General features: G+C 34.4%; 1 protein-coding gene across 1 annotated transcript; it reads right to left on the bottom strand.

The window, feature by feature from the left end:
- Positions 1 to 5,679, bottom strand: LOC122089009. The gene is made up of 3 exons (XM_042658416.1): positions 5,638 to 5,679; positions 476 to 663; positions 1 to 397 (listed from the first exon to the last, which is right to left on the bottom strand). The coding sequence occupies exons 1-3, from the start codon at positions 5,677 to 5,679 to the stop codon at positions 25 to 27; spliced, it is 603 nt and encodes a 200-aa protein (XP_042514350.1). The 3' UTR covers positions 1 to 24.
- Positions 5,680 to 15,795: the final 10,116 nt, after the last annotated feature.

The following is a 15,795-nucleotide window of genomic DNA, read 5'->3' as shown; positions in this document are numbered from 1 at the left end:
CCATGGCTGTTTCACTTTTGCTTTTTAACATTGACTGTGAACAAGGTTATGGTTATCTTGATGTAACTCTACAGGTGGGTTATGCCGATCTAAAGGAAGCTTGATACGGCCCAAGGAACCAACAGGGACGAGCTTCAGGTTCTCACAGTTGCATATCTCGATCATGAACCCATCTGGGTCTTTGAAGAACAACTGGTCAATGGAAGTTCCCCCTTCGTCTTCCACCGTCCTCTTTATATATTTTATCTTCATCCTCTTCAACCTTCCCTCTATCGCATACATATCTTCACACTGAAACGAGACATGGTTGTCCATTGGATCTATATGGCTCGATTGTGGCAATCTCTCTTTATCCTTGGACTGCAACAAGTGAATCCCTACTCCATAATTGAATAACCTGCACTCACCAACAGCTTTTTAGGGTTAAATGATAATGGATTTGATTTCATGGATATAGTGTTAGAAGCTTAATTACCAAGCACCATCGAAGTGGAAGGCTGGTGGACGATTGATGAGGACGAACCCAAGAACCTTGGTGTAGAATTCTATGGTGTTGTCCACTGATCTGCAGAGCCTGGACACGTGATTCAGTGCCATGAGAGGCAATGGGTCCTCTTCTTCTCCCCCTCCTCCATCTTCTGAGGATTTCTTTTCTCTCTTCTTCTTTCCTCTTGCGTCTTCCATCTCTTCTCTACTCTTGAAAGCTGAAACTAACTATGATAGAGATGGAAGCTTTAACAGGCCAACACCAGCGGTGGGCACTTGTAATATGGCGCCATTAAATGTGATACGTGGCTTCGAGTTGCATGAACGTGCCCTACGTGTGTGATTTAGGGGAGCATAGATGTATAGCCAGGACACGTGGAGAGATTCAGTGGAGACACGGATACCCTAATTGGCGGTGATTCAGACCCAATGGTCAGGTATGGTGCTAAATTAACGGTCTGGATCAAATCAATTTACGCTACTGTGGCGTATTTTAAACCGTTTGATTGGTATAATGAAGGGATAATGGCACTGGGCTAGTACAATTGGGTCCAAGCCAGATCCATTGTGTATGTCTCCGAGGAATCAGTTGGGCACAAGTCCTGTTTTCGATATAGGTTGGCCCACTCATCGGTTGGGCTGTAGTCTGTAGGAAATTTACTAATATAAAGCCCAAAGTTGGATGGTTTATGAATTGGGCCTCAACCTTAAGTCCAAGCTAGACTGAGAGGAGTGACTGTTCTTGGGGGTACACATGTACACATTTCATTGCTAAGATACCATAAGGCCAGATACAAGTGTTTACACATATGGACTGAGATTCCCATCATCCCCACGATCAAGAAAGAACCTCTTAATTTTGCAATCTAAAAAGAAAGAAAGAAAAAAAAAAACTTCTTAATCTAAGTATTTAACGCTTCTAATTGGATTGGAAAAGGTATTTCAAACCTAATATGGGCAGGATATATTAACGATATTACAACCATCTTTTAATTCACATGTGCCCCGACTCCATTAACCTTGTACAATATTGTCTTCTTTGACCCATGAGCGTCAAGGCTTTAAAATGCATTATGTCATGTTAAGGAGGCTAGATGTTATTTACTAGTCCAATAATCTCTTCTTAGGTGATGTAAGACTAAAGTTTGCACACCCTCATTGATCTTTCAAACTCTCTGGTACTTATCGTATTCTTCTTCACCGATCTCCCAAGCTGATCTGATACTTACCATATTTTTAGGTATCACAGATGAGGCCTAATTTTGTGGGCAGATAATATATTCCATGCGCATGTCAATTTTTCAACTGAAATTGAATTTGCCACATAGCAAATAAACTTGTGAAGGAATCTTACACCAATGGCGAAAAGTACAATAGTGTTGTAGTCATACAGGGACATATATGGAAGATCTTTGATTTCCATTTTACGTGTTGTATAGCTAATTCAGACCATGTCCTCTTTGTCCAATAGTTAGAATAACCGTAGCATTTGTCCATTGCTACAACTAAGATGGGGACAATGTAAACGAGTTCTTATTTTTATTTTTTTGGGGAATAAGAAAGCATAGCATATGGTATACCCCTAGTCTCTCCAAATCTAACCCCTGGGTTAAGTCAGAATTTGATTCCAAATTTGGCTACTACTGACCAAGGCCCCTACCAATTGTGTTGCTAACGCAGTAGCACCTAAAGTGGTGTTTAAAGCTTGGGCAGCCACAAGAAATTGAATGATTCAAATATCGACCAGAACTTGCCTCCCAAGTATGGTGTTATGTCTCCATCTCCTTGTGTTTCAGCCCGGTTTTAATTAAAGACTCAGTCTAGTTGCAACTTGCAAGTGGAAAAAAAAAAAAAGAGAAGAGAAATGAATTTAATAAAAAAAATAAAGAAGTTCTATAATCATCATTATGTAACATACGTAAAGCTTTTATTTATTTTTTCAAATAATTGAATCTGATTGCAATGTAAAATAAAATATAATAACTGAATTTGGAATATTTTAGAGATCTCTATACAATCATTTAGTTAATGATTATAAATATTCGTTTTAGTATTATTTAGATTTGAAAAGAAAATAAAAAATAAAAAATTTATTTTCTCAAGGGAATTCTTGAATGGGGAGAGGATACAAAGGAGGTGAGTTGCGTGACTGATCCATCGAGTTGTATCAATTTACATTATTTTAATTGCGATTAAGAAAAACTAAGAACATTTTAGAAATGAAGAACGTTTACTTTGAATTGTTGATCTCTATCATTTGAAATTTATAAGAAAAGACGTATCATACATCTATTCTAAGGAACTTGAATGGATATATATACATACATATATATATATATATATAAATAAATAAGTAGTTGCACTATTACATAAAAAATTTAATGGATATAAGCAATCCTATATTAACGAAGGTCTTTACATCCAATAACAATTGTACCAATTTTAAATGAATTTGGAAAGAAGAAGTAAACCATTGTTAGATGAGGAAAGTCCATTGTGATCAATTGATCTTGTTCAAGTATTTGATAATAGTACATGCGATCAATAAATTGTTTATTATTCACATTGGTGCAATATATAAATAGGTGAGTCTGCTTCCCCCCACTCCCTCATGCAATGATGTTTAATGGAGTAAAATTTTTGTGGACGAGTAGACCCCATATATCAACTTTTAGTTAAACATAGTTTGTCAAGTGACAATGTACATTTAAAAAAAAAAAAAATTAAGGATCATTATTGAGAGAATGCATGAACATACAGTGGAGGGTATATCATTAAATTTATGTCTGACTTTTTTTGAGTGGTCAATTTAAAACATTCCTTATATTTTCAATGGTCAAATTTTCTAATTCACCCTTTCCACATGGGGAAAATTCAATAGGTATCCTCCATTTGAATGAAAAAAAGAATACGCGGGTACATGATGCATACTGCCGTAGATTTCTATGTATGCTGCATGCCAAGATTTAAATAGAAAAATAAAAACAAAGAGCAACTAACAGAAAATCAACAAATTTAAAATACAAAATGAGTTATTACCTCTTATCTTATCCTATTATTCGTGAGAGAAGGAAGTTTGTTAGGATTGCATTTTCCTAAACAACATGAAAATGCTTTCTCTTTCAACAATTTGTTAGACAATTTCAAGGTTTTGAAAGTCGGGTTGGGTATAGATTTGTTTTCATTGATTATGATTCAAATTGTTCTGACTTAGTCTAACAGCGATTGGACTTCTTTTTTTTTTTGGATGAATAATTAAATATATTAAAATACAAAGAAAAGAAAATTACAAGACTAAGATGCCATCAAGAGTAACTAGGCCCCAAACTAACAACCAGAAAAGAGCAAAAACATCAACCCAAATATCAAATCAAAACTGCACACATTGTGATCATCTAAAAGACATCAAATTTTTCACTTAGATGAGCGAAGAGAATAAGGGACAAAACGAATACGATGACTCCTCTCCCTATGCATAGCAGAAAATCGAGTGTCTTCCAAGTGAAACTCCTCAATTTTCTCCTCAATATATTTCAACTCAGGATCTTCTACTTTAGAGGGATCAATTAAGAAGGTTGCATACAAATCCAAAATATGAAGAAATAAATTTTCTTCATTTGACTCCAATTTGATTATACATAGAATGGATTTATCATCCATATTTGCGATCCGAGTCTCAACATCATCGGACTTAATATGCATAATCTCGATATGGTTAAACCCTAACTCGATCAGACTTAATATGCATAAACTCGGGTGTATTAGAATGGGATGAATCGGAGAATCTATAAATTATTAGAAGTCAAAGATTCTTATACAATCTAGTAGGGGACAGCTGAAAACACCTCAAACTCTAAACTATTAACATGTATACCTTGAGGTCCATACTCTATATCTCAGTGTCATGGAACATATCTCTCTCTCTCTCTCTTCCTATTGATGAAAGAATATATTGTAATTTTTTAAATATTTTAATTATTTAAAACATAAAACAATCAAATTTGGGGGCCTAGAATGAATGAACCAGTGCAGTGTCTTCGTCCATTTTAGCTGGATCATCCCTTTTAGGAATCAAAGAATATTTGAGCTCTACGACATTCTACCTAATCTTCATCTTAACTTGAATGTTGAAGCCGAAACCTTTTTCAGCCGTGGGAGAGAGAGGGGAGGGGGGATGTTGGAGAGGGACCAGTGAAAGTTTTATGATCTTAACTAAGATTGACAACTCACAATTAAGACGTCATGAATTCAAAATCTCCTTAGGAGCTACCTAACAAAAACTATGGATCATCATTTGTTAAGGGATAGAGCCTTTTGTAGCTTGTCTCAAATTCTTATTTTGTACCCGTCTCAAAAACCAAGATTTTATGATTGTAAGCTGTTTTTTAACTCCATCTGGGAAAGCCATCTCTTTCTCAGCAATGTTTGCCATTTGATCCAATGGCATTCCATTGGTAGGAATATTATGATGAGTTTTTACATTGCCATAATATAATAGGTGACACCATGGATTTGAAACCACTTGTCATAAGACAATGTTTAAGAGGACCAATTTTAAAAACAAAAAAGGGAAAAGGTTGGGTATGCCGCCGATATCAAGTGTGCTAACACCCATTGTGTCTATCTCTCTCTTCCCTTTTTCTGAAATGACCCTCATATCCTTCTTGAATGATACTCCATCATGTGTTCCTATTGGTGCTATCCGCTAGCATACTTGATATCGGCGGCATGCCTATCCCTCTCCCAACAAAATAATAGAGAAGTGCAAGAGGGAGGAGAGAGGTAGACAAAGGTAGACATTACTTTACATTATGCAGGCTAGAAACGTTCTATCTCCCTTTCTTAAAACAGGGAAAATGAATCTTGTCCAGGAGTGTAGCTCTTGAGCCAGCTCCCTTGTGTTTGTCTCTCTCCTTCCTCCATAATTGAATCAAGTAGGCAAGGTAGATTGGGTGACTTTGACTTGTGAGATAGGTTTCATCCTAGAATCAGGTTGGTAACTTTACTATATGGTGGTAATTTAATGGGATCCAGACATGTTAACTGTGGCATCACGTAGTCATTTGTTTTTATAAATAATATAAATAGAAATTAGACTAAAAAGCTTAACAATAAGAGTGGTCTTGAGGTTCTCCTGAGGGGACCGTTCACCTTTCTTAATCTGGCTTCAGTTGCCAGATCAGGTTCCGCCATATTAACTGAGGTGCTTAATTTCTTGTTTAAGGAGCTTTACAAACTGAATAATTTAAGAGGCTAGAGGTTTGGGTATGCCGCATGCTTTTCGCAAACTAGTGACCATGCCCAATGGGAAGAGTGAGATGAAAAGGGCATGAGCTCATTTCCAAAGGGACAAATGGAGAGAGACAGTCACACGCCGGCACGGCGACAATGTGTCCAACCTTTACCCACTCCAGAGATGTAAAAACATCTAATTAAAAGAAAATAATTCTCAACTAGCTTCCCTCCTATATGTATTAAAACTGCCATCAGAAATTATTAGTGGATGATCAATGGTGGATACTACTAGGTATGCAAAGGAGGATGAGTGTTGGAGTTTCTTGAATTCTATTTGAGCATGTATGAGGGATACAATATTAAATTCAGAAACCCATCTAGAGATATTCATGATAGCATTAGGGTTTGGATTTTTCAAGTTTGAAAGCCATGATGTTCCTTGTCTATTGATGAATTGGTGAGAAAGAGAATAATTAATTGGAAGAAGATGCTAGCATATAGTCATTTTTTGATTCATATTAAAGTCACATCATTACGTTATTGTACCCCAAAAAAATTATATTCTATGCCGTACATGATAGGTTATGTAATTTTTTTCTTTTTAGTAAGGTGGCGGAGAGACAGCATGAATGCATGATATAAGCTAAGTTGACAATTGGACATAATAGATATCCTATAAATAGCTCACAGTCAACCCATAACCTTTAAGTTGTATCTCATCATGTATTGATAATAATACTGAGTCCACATTCTCAACAACGAGCGATGAGGTGTGGTGAGTATCGAATATCTGATAGTATCTGGGCGCACGCCCCAAGGGCTCCTAGTCACTTGATGCTCATAGCACTGGTGCAATAGGCAAGCAATTTTCACATAATAATACTCTTCTCTTGTGTTTTTTAGTATTTCAATTCCTTTTTATTTTTTATTTTATTTATTTATTTTAATCTACCAATCATTTTCATGACTTCATATCAAAAGAATTTAAATAATTTTATAACTCATATTTTAAAAAATAACTCAAATATGACACATAAGTAGAATGTGACATAGCAACATTTAAAAAAAAAAAACTTCACAACCCAAATTGCTACATGATGGACTAATTGCCGAGAGAGAGAGAGAGAGAGAGAGAGAGAGAGAGAGAGAGAGAGAGAGAGAGAGAGAGAGAGAGAGAGAGAGATAAAAGATATAACTAAAGTAGGGTTTGGGCATTCGAATAGAAAACTTGATTGTGAACCGATGAAGTTGAAGTGGGTAATAAATTTTCTTGCTCTTCGAACCTCTGGTACAACAAAAAACATGGCATGAACACCAACTCAATCTTGACCTAATTAAAATTGATTTTGTTTGTCCATGTCTCTCCAGCCAAGGAATATAATACATCCATTACTAAGATCCTCAAACTGAAAGTCTGTTATTAATGATGTGCTTTAATCAGTTTGTAATGGTGGTGGCCTCCCTGAGTTGCAGGCTTACACTGCTTTTGTATTCATATTGATCTCTTCATGGAAATATGCCCAAGACGTGTCTAAAATCTAAATTAGCTGTTTCACTTCATTAACACCCAATTAAGAAATCAGATTAACTTCCCTTCACAACCCTCTTCTCACCTTCAATTTGCTACAATTCACCAACTCCAGTTGAGATAATGAAGTATATAGATCATGGGTTTGCCAAGAAACGAAATGGATTGATTGTAACTTACAGAGAATTTTAGGTAAGGAAAGTATAAACAAATTAAATGGAATTATGTAGAGAAGCTTAATTATTGAATTGGGTTATTCATTTTAGTTCTTCCTTATAATACACAATTAAGGCCTTTAAAATGTATGTGGTCCATGCACAGCTAGACTATGAACCAAAATGTGCTGGGCCTGATCGGGCTGAGCTTAGGCCCAATTTTGTTCAAATTTTATTAAAGTTTCTTCTCTATGAATGCTAGCTTTTGGGATCCCAACATTTTTTTTTGGGTTGTGGAATTGGGATGCCAGTTAGAAGGGGAAGAAAATGCTTCTTGGTCATGTGACTGCACCCAAATATAGAGGAGATGAAATGATGTCCCTGCCCTTATGAAATACAAAAAACCCACCCCAATTTTGATCTCTGTGTGATACTCATTGTCCCCCACCCCCCACCTTGGTGCAGTGGCTATATGACCAGGTAACGTCCTTCTTCCTCAACTATCAATTGAACCTATTTTGTGAATAAGTTAATTATAGCACACCACACTCAATGTGTTCTTAGCACATGGTATCACGTGAGTCAATGTTAGATTTTTTTTTTTAATTATTTAAAAAGACTAAATTTTAATCTTTATTTAAAACTTTATGCATGGTGGAGGTTTACCAATAGTGCGAAAATTCATTCTAATGGTAATAGTCTTTCTTTTGTTGCATAAAAGTGTTAGATTGGGTCTAAACTCTCTATAAATGTTGACCATTCTATCTTCAATAATTATATAGCCAAGTGAATTTTCAAACCAATCATTCTTGTGCATGCCTTAATATAATGCCTTTGAAATTGTTAGAGAACGTTTAAATCTATTAATTTGAAGAGCAAATGCTTTAAATAAAATATGATAGTTGATATAGTTGAGACTGACCACCAAATTTGGTGTGATTTATTTAAAAAGCTCTTCATTTATCTAAAGGTTGGAATTGTTGACCAATCTTCACCCGACCCCCAAAAAAAAAAAAAAAAAAAGTTGTTGAACAATGATGGCCTATTATGATAGAAATATACAACATAACATTAATGAAAGGAAAAAGTTTTATTTCACCCACATTAATAAAGAATTTTTCATCCAAAGGCAAATAACTAGGCATCCAACTAATGCATTTTGGAGAATGAAACTCAAGGTAAATAACTAGGCGTCCAACTACCAATATCAATTATCCCTCCATATAATAAATGCATCAATTATTATGAGTAACAAATATAAGTATATATAGGTGTATATATTTCCTTTAACCATTATTTTATAACTACTTAGTTTAATATCCATCATGTCCAAGTATCAGTTGGTGATGGCTCTTTTCTCATCTAGTAAACTAAGATGTTATCTCAAACCCAACATTAAAGCCATGTAACAAAGCTATGACTTCTTCTTCACATAAGAAGAAGATCCTCTAATGTTTGCTAATTAATCCATGAGAAGCATCATTTGGGGTAGGATTATCAATAGGCCCAATATAATAGGCACCCCATGTATTTTACAAATTTACATTAAGAAAAAAAAATGGTTGCTTAATTGATACCCAAAACCTTGTGCATGTCATTTTTGACCATTTCTTATGCATATCTTAAAGTTATTCCATCACCCCTTCCACCTCCAAAAAAGAAAAAATAATCTTACCATGTGATCGGGATAAGTTATTAAAGAAGAAATCATTATTACGAAAAATAAATGGATAACTGAAAATACGAAAGGAAATCTCACCCACATTATATGCCATATAGTTGAGATGGCAATTCATGGAATTAATTGAGTAGAAAAGAAAAGAGTACCTTATCCCTTATCTTTTTAATGATTAAATTTGACTACATCACCATTCAAAATGACTTGAATTGGGTTGGAATGCCTTGAAAGCATTCTACAGTGTATTATTTTAGTTATGAGTGTATATCAGAATTATTCTTTGGAAATTGTTACAACAACTTAATCAATCAAAATACTCTTAAAAAAATAAAATAAAATAAAATAAACCTGTTAGAATGACTTATTTCCTCAAACTATCACTAAGACATATACAGTAAGGAAACCTTGCCTTAATGGTCCACCTGTCTAAGCAATCTTTGGTTGGCCATGTTTCATGACCTACTGTATGTAATTTGTTTTTTTTTTTTTTTATATTAAATTTTAATAACTTATTTTTTTTCCCTTCTAACCACTTGTGATAACAAAAACTTATTCTAGTATAAGGTAATATGGTTTTCACAAAATCTTACTGCCAAGTTAGTTATCATAAGAATAATTTGCTCTTTGAAGGAGAAAATTACGATGTGACAAATATTATGACCGCTGTTGGAAACATTTGAAAACTTTGGCTTAATTTAACTATATGTGGATCTCACACTTTTTATAGGGCTGGCTTTTGGTGAATTTGATCAAGAATGGTTTTTAAGTGTGTTGCAAAACACATCCACATGCTTAAAAAAAAAAAAAGATATTCCCCAAATAATCATGTTTGGTTACACTAAACTGTCATCAATCATATAAGACAAGATAAATTACATAAGATTAAAAGATAATTATGAAAGTTGATATCTATTTTTTTTTGTGTTACTATTTTTGTCTTTTTTTGGATGAAGAAGTTCATCTCATATTGCGTAGAAGGGTTACAAGTTCAGTATAACCATTTGCTGTTGTACAAAAAAAAAAAAAAAAAAAAAAGATCTAGACAGAGAGAGAGATAGAGTTTCATGAAAAAATTAGACATTATGTCTAATAGGCTATAAGGAAAGTTTTCCTCCACCCTCGGTTCCTCTTCATTCACTACTGTGATGTCATCATTATTCATTCCATTGATGAAGACTTGAAACATTTTTTTTCACTATTTCATAAGTTCTATCTAAGCATCAGCTCATGAGAAAAAGATTTTCTCTTCAGCATGGGTGATGGAAAAAGGTTATTATTTATTGTATGATTTTCAAAGAGGTTATGAATGATGGCCGAGAAGAAAAGAAAATAGGTAATGGTTTTCTTTGGTGGTTGATGGAGCAATTAAGGATGTACAAAATTGTCTTATCGGTCTTGTTCTGCAATGTGCATGATTATGTATATATATATTCCAGTTTTTCCAATCCTGTTTGATGGCTGACACTAGTTCTAATATAAGATGATATATATAGCACATGTCCACAAAATCTTAGGCTGCGTTTGGTAACATTTCTATTCCATAAACAATGTTTCATGTTAAAAACGAAAATTTCAATTTTTGTGTTAAATGCCTCTTTTTTTTTAACGAAATTGGAACGATGGAACTACCTTTTTCGTTCCGTCAATTATCGTTTCTAGTGTTTTTTTTTTTTCAATAAAAACGAAACACACCATATATGCACCAAACACTTTATTCCATTTTTTCATTTCCAAACTCCAGAAATGTTTTTCTAGAACATTACCAAATGCAGCCTTAGTGCTAATTAAACTACCACAAGAATATAATACTATGACCATTGATTAAAAACATTTGGGAATTGTAGCTTTTTTTTTTATTACACGTTGATTTCACACTTTTCAAAAATCAAGAACCGTTTTAAGTTGTATATTACACCTTAAAAAAAAAAAAAAAAAAAAAAAATCCATATAACCATGAATAGTTCCAGTATGAGTCTGAAGTTCAGTCTCTATTTTTTGAGAATCTACCGATCAGATTGGGCTGAGCTTCAACTGTTTTATTCTCCATAGTATCTACTCCACTCAACCAAATTTGATGTCAATCTAATTGTACATAAGAAAGCCAACTCAATATCATGGTGATAATTTGATATAATCAACCGTGTTACACCTTTTAGACCCCCTACATCATCACTTAGTTACAAGTCAATTGGCCATTGTGATGGAGGTTAACTGTTGCAGTCAGTGTGGTGGTCGCTTGCAACCAGGGTATTAATTGGGCCAATGTGTTTAGATACTGCCACATCATCAAATGCCTACCCCGCCTAAAAGTGAAAATGTATATCTAATTGGTTTTTATTTACTGTATAATTAGCAATGTGCCCAGCGTGCATCATTCTCTCTCCCTCTCTTTTGAAAACAATCCATGTAACAACCGGCTAGTTCCAAGAAAGCTAACATTGTGATGACTATCGCTAACTCAATTTTCAAAGAGAGAATGGATGAATAATAAAATAAGAGAAAATATTAGATATGCTACCAGTATACTGTGAGCTAACCCATCGTGTCTATTCTTTCTTCCCTTTTTTAAATAATATCTATATTTTTTTTTCTATATAATATTCCATCATATGCCCTCATTGATGTTGTCCATTAACTTACCATATACTACAGTGACCGGACATGCTAGGGCTCCAAGCCCGTGCCCCTCAATCTCAGCTCCCCATCTCGCAATTAGTTGATCCGTTGGTTTCAGAAAAACTAGCTGCGTGCCCAAGCATTTTCTTATTTAAAAAATAAATAAATAAGTAACGGTATTCTTGGGTGATAGGAGGCAGCAAAGATGTCAAAATCAGGGGCCACTTGTGCGAGGAAGACTGGAAACTGAACGTCTTTTTCTTTCTCTTATCTAGTCGTTTTCAAGGAAGATTGAAAGTGACATGGAATATGTACATCCAATGACTCCGTGACCCAAATGCCTCCGTCCCCTGCAATTTCCAGATGATTTGGATACCCCACATTTCGGAAAAAAATCGTCTACAATTTCGATCTTGTACAATTCCGTGTAATATCATCTTCAGGCGATGACACGTATATTGATACCAATACAATGGCCCAGATCTGATTTAAATGCATTTTTACTGATTTAATGTTTTATTAGTTGTACCAGATCTAGGCCATTGTATTGGTATCAATACACGTGTCACCGCCTGAAGGTGGTATTGCACGAAATTGTACAAGATCGGAATTGCAGACGATTTCAACCCCCGCATTTCTCTCTCTATCGAAAAAAATCGTTTGTAATTCCGATCTTGTACAATTCCGTGTAATACCACCTTCAAAGGGTGACACGTGTATTGATATCAATGCAATAGTTCAGATCTGGTTTAAATGCCTCTTTACTGATTTAATGTTTTATTAGTTCTACCAGATCTGGACCATTGTATTGGTATCAATACACATGTCACCGCCTAAAGGTGGTATTGCATGGAATTGTACGAGATCGAAATTGTAGACGATTTCAACCCTCTCTCTATCTCTCTCATGTGAACTTGTTCCTATGGATGAAGTCAGGTTCTTATCACATCACTATATGCCAAAATAGGAAAAAAATCGTCTGCAATTCCGATCTCGTACAATTCCGTGCAATACCACCTTCAGGGGGTGACACGTGTATTGATACCAATGCAATGGTCCAGATATGATTTAAATGTCTCTTTATTGATTTAATGTTTTATTAGTTATACCAGATCTAGACCATTGTATTGGTATCAATACACGTGTCACTGCCTGAAGGTGGTATTGCACGAAATTGTACGAGATCGGAATTACAGACGATTTCAACTCGCCAAAACATGTTTATGTTGCCATCCATGCCTTCTTTGATTGCTTTTGTCTCTATATTTACTCTCAAGTCCCAAGCCCTTTCTTTATTTGCAAATAGCCCCATTTTCTTTCAATCTTTCTTACTAATAATCAATTATATGGAGAAGTGGGAAAAAGAATTTTTGAGGTAATTATGTAAATGATTGTTCATAAAATCCTCTCACCTTGGATTTAATTATGATTTTTAATTGGGGTGCTTCTTCTAATGAGCACTTTTTTATTTTATAATTGATGTCTATAATAAGTAAATATTTTTTTACGTAATTCTCATAAAAATGCAAAAAATGATTCTCAAGGATATAAATAATGAAAAAAAGAATGGCATGTGGGGCATTAAAATATATATAATCTTTTTTTTTTTTTTTTATCATTAATACCCCAACATCCATTAAAAGGGACATTTTCCCTTTAATGTTTATGATGTTTGAATCATAAAATAGGAAATTATTCATTTTTCCGATAAGGAAAGAGAGGCATTTTCTCTCTAATAGCCAATATATGAGGCTACCGTATAGATCCCTCTCATAAATAATATGGAAGTAAAAACATTTTTATTATTGAAAATGTACTAAAAATTGACAAGAAAAAAAAATGATGAAGGAGTTATGGTGACCCTCAATTGAGTGTGAAGTTTTTTTTTTTTTTTTTTTTTTGGGGGGGGGGGTTTTGAAATTGAATGTAAAAACATGACATGTGAATTGAAGAGATACTAAAAACAAAAACCATAGAAAAAGTATTCAATACCTTATGACAAATAAGTCTAAGAGCCTCGCAAAATGAAAAAGATTGTGTGGACTCTCTTCATTTTATTTTCAAGCATTTATATCGAAAAAAAAAAAAAAGAGAGCCTAGGGAAAAGAGACCATTATATAATTTTGGTTCAACACATGACTTTAGTTCATGTTAATCACTGTCGACACCGATATAATACTAATATATATCGAAATGTAGTGATATGAATTTGACAGAAATTCAAAAAGCACTGTCATTTGTTATTAATACTATTGATACATATCAAATTTGTATCACTACAATCACAACCAATACGGTTGATCCAATACTAATAAAAATCAACTAATACAATCGATCATGATTCAATCAATGAAATTATTTTGAGACCAGACCCAATCTTTGACTTTCAAAATTTGTTACTAACCATTTTTCAATCCTTGAAGATCTCTGTCCTTGTGATTATAGATAAGAATGAGAGGAAAAGAATGAAATTTCCATAATGAGATTAGATGATCTTTAGTGTGGGACCCCTACTCCACCTTAATTTGTGCCATATAAGCAGGTGGTAACTATTACGGATATCCATCCATTAAGCCGACAATGAGACAATCCCTGCTAAAAGAAAAGCAAAAAAGAAGGGAGGGGGAAAGACCAATTAAAGTAAGTGAAGACCTCTCCTTGAAAAAATTCCCAAAAGTGTATGAGAAGATCCAAATTTCTGACCAGAGACACATGCATTTCTCCGGCAATCCATTATATGGGCTTTGGGCCCATATCGGCTATTTCCCAATACCCATCAAATATAAGATCCCACATAACTGATTCAACGGTCAGAGATGATCAACCACCATTGGGCCCCATTAAACTCTCTCGCCCCCTTTAATCAGCCACTCTTGTTTAATTTGAGACCCGTTTGGATTGATTAATGGTTTTCTGACATTTTCCATTTTTTTTTTTTTAAATTATATCAGTTGCCCTCTGCTGACGCCTCCATTGATGGCTTTGATGCCTTTAGTTCAATTCATCAAGTTAGACTTTATCAATTGTTTATTTTTGGCTCGCGGAACCCAATAAAAAGCACACGAGATTTTAGATTCCTTTTTTCTTGTTCCAACCAAACAGTACTCCTGGGTCTACCCATCACTTTGATGAAAGCTAATTAAAGTTATTGTCAAACCCGACCCGATCCATCAAACCACCCTTTTCCTTTCTCATAAAATCATCTCTTTTTAACAAACTATTAATACTAAAATCTATTTTCTGAGTGTTTAGATACCTATAGCCCATGAGATAAAGATAGAATTCAAGTATGATTCTAAAATTTAATTACTAGCTAAGCATGCCTTGCAAATTCAAGTTTAATTTAATTAGAATCCAAGAATTTAAGAAGCAAGACCCAGGCTAAAGATACCCATATGAAGAAATCAAAAAGGGTAACCTGGCCAAATTCCTTTCTTTATGAATCTTTAAAAAAAAAAAAAAAAAGAAGAAGAAGAAGAAGAAGAAGAAGAAGATAAAGCCATCAGGTTTGGTGGGTATGGGCAGTCGGGTTTGACCAGAATCCAAGTGCTGAAAATAACAAAAATGGAAAGAGCACCTAGGTTTGTAGTATCTAGATAAAATCCAAACCACATCTTTCTAGATATGGAGAAAACCCCTTTTTATCCTTGATTAGTCTATTATTGGAAGTTGCAAGGTAAATTAAGGGGCGTGTTTGGGCTTATAGTAAACTATGAATTTTGCAGTCTAATAGTCAAGCAATCGAAACGATCTCTTACTTAATTCTTCAAATATTGACTACGATAATTTTCACCCATGAATCTCACACATACAAGAGTCTCGTGCACTAAATATATATATTTTTTTCTTTTTCAGTTTTGAGGTAATCTAAGAATTTTAGTTGAGTTGGGTTGGGCCTATTCAAGACTTCAAGTATTCGAGTTCCCATCCCTTTCTCATCCTAAGTAAACACGCATTTGACTGTGTTGTTTAGATTACAACGATCATACAAAATTAATTTCTCATTTTGATTGAAAATGTTAAACTAAGGATTTTGGATTGTTGAGCTGTTTAAGATTTTTTCTTCTTTTTTTTGGGGGGGGGGGTTGGTATCAGAT

The sequence above is a fragment of the Macadamia integrifolia genome, chromosome 9, assembly GCF_013358625.1.
Source record: "Macadamia integrifolia cultivar HAES 741 chromosome 9, SCU_Mint_v3, whole genome shotgun sequence".
Classification (NCBI taxonomy): Eukaryota; Viridiplantae; Streptophyta; class Magnoliopsida; order Proteales; family Proteaceae; genus Macadamia; species Macadamia integrifolia.
The sequence above is the reverse complement of the archived record's forward strand: the minus strand, read 5'-3'. Positions and strand labels throughout refer to the sequence as shown.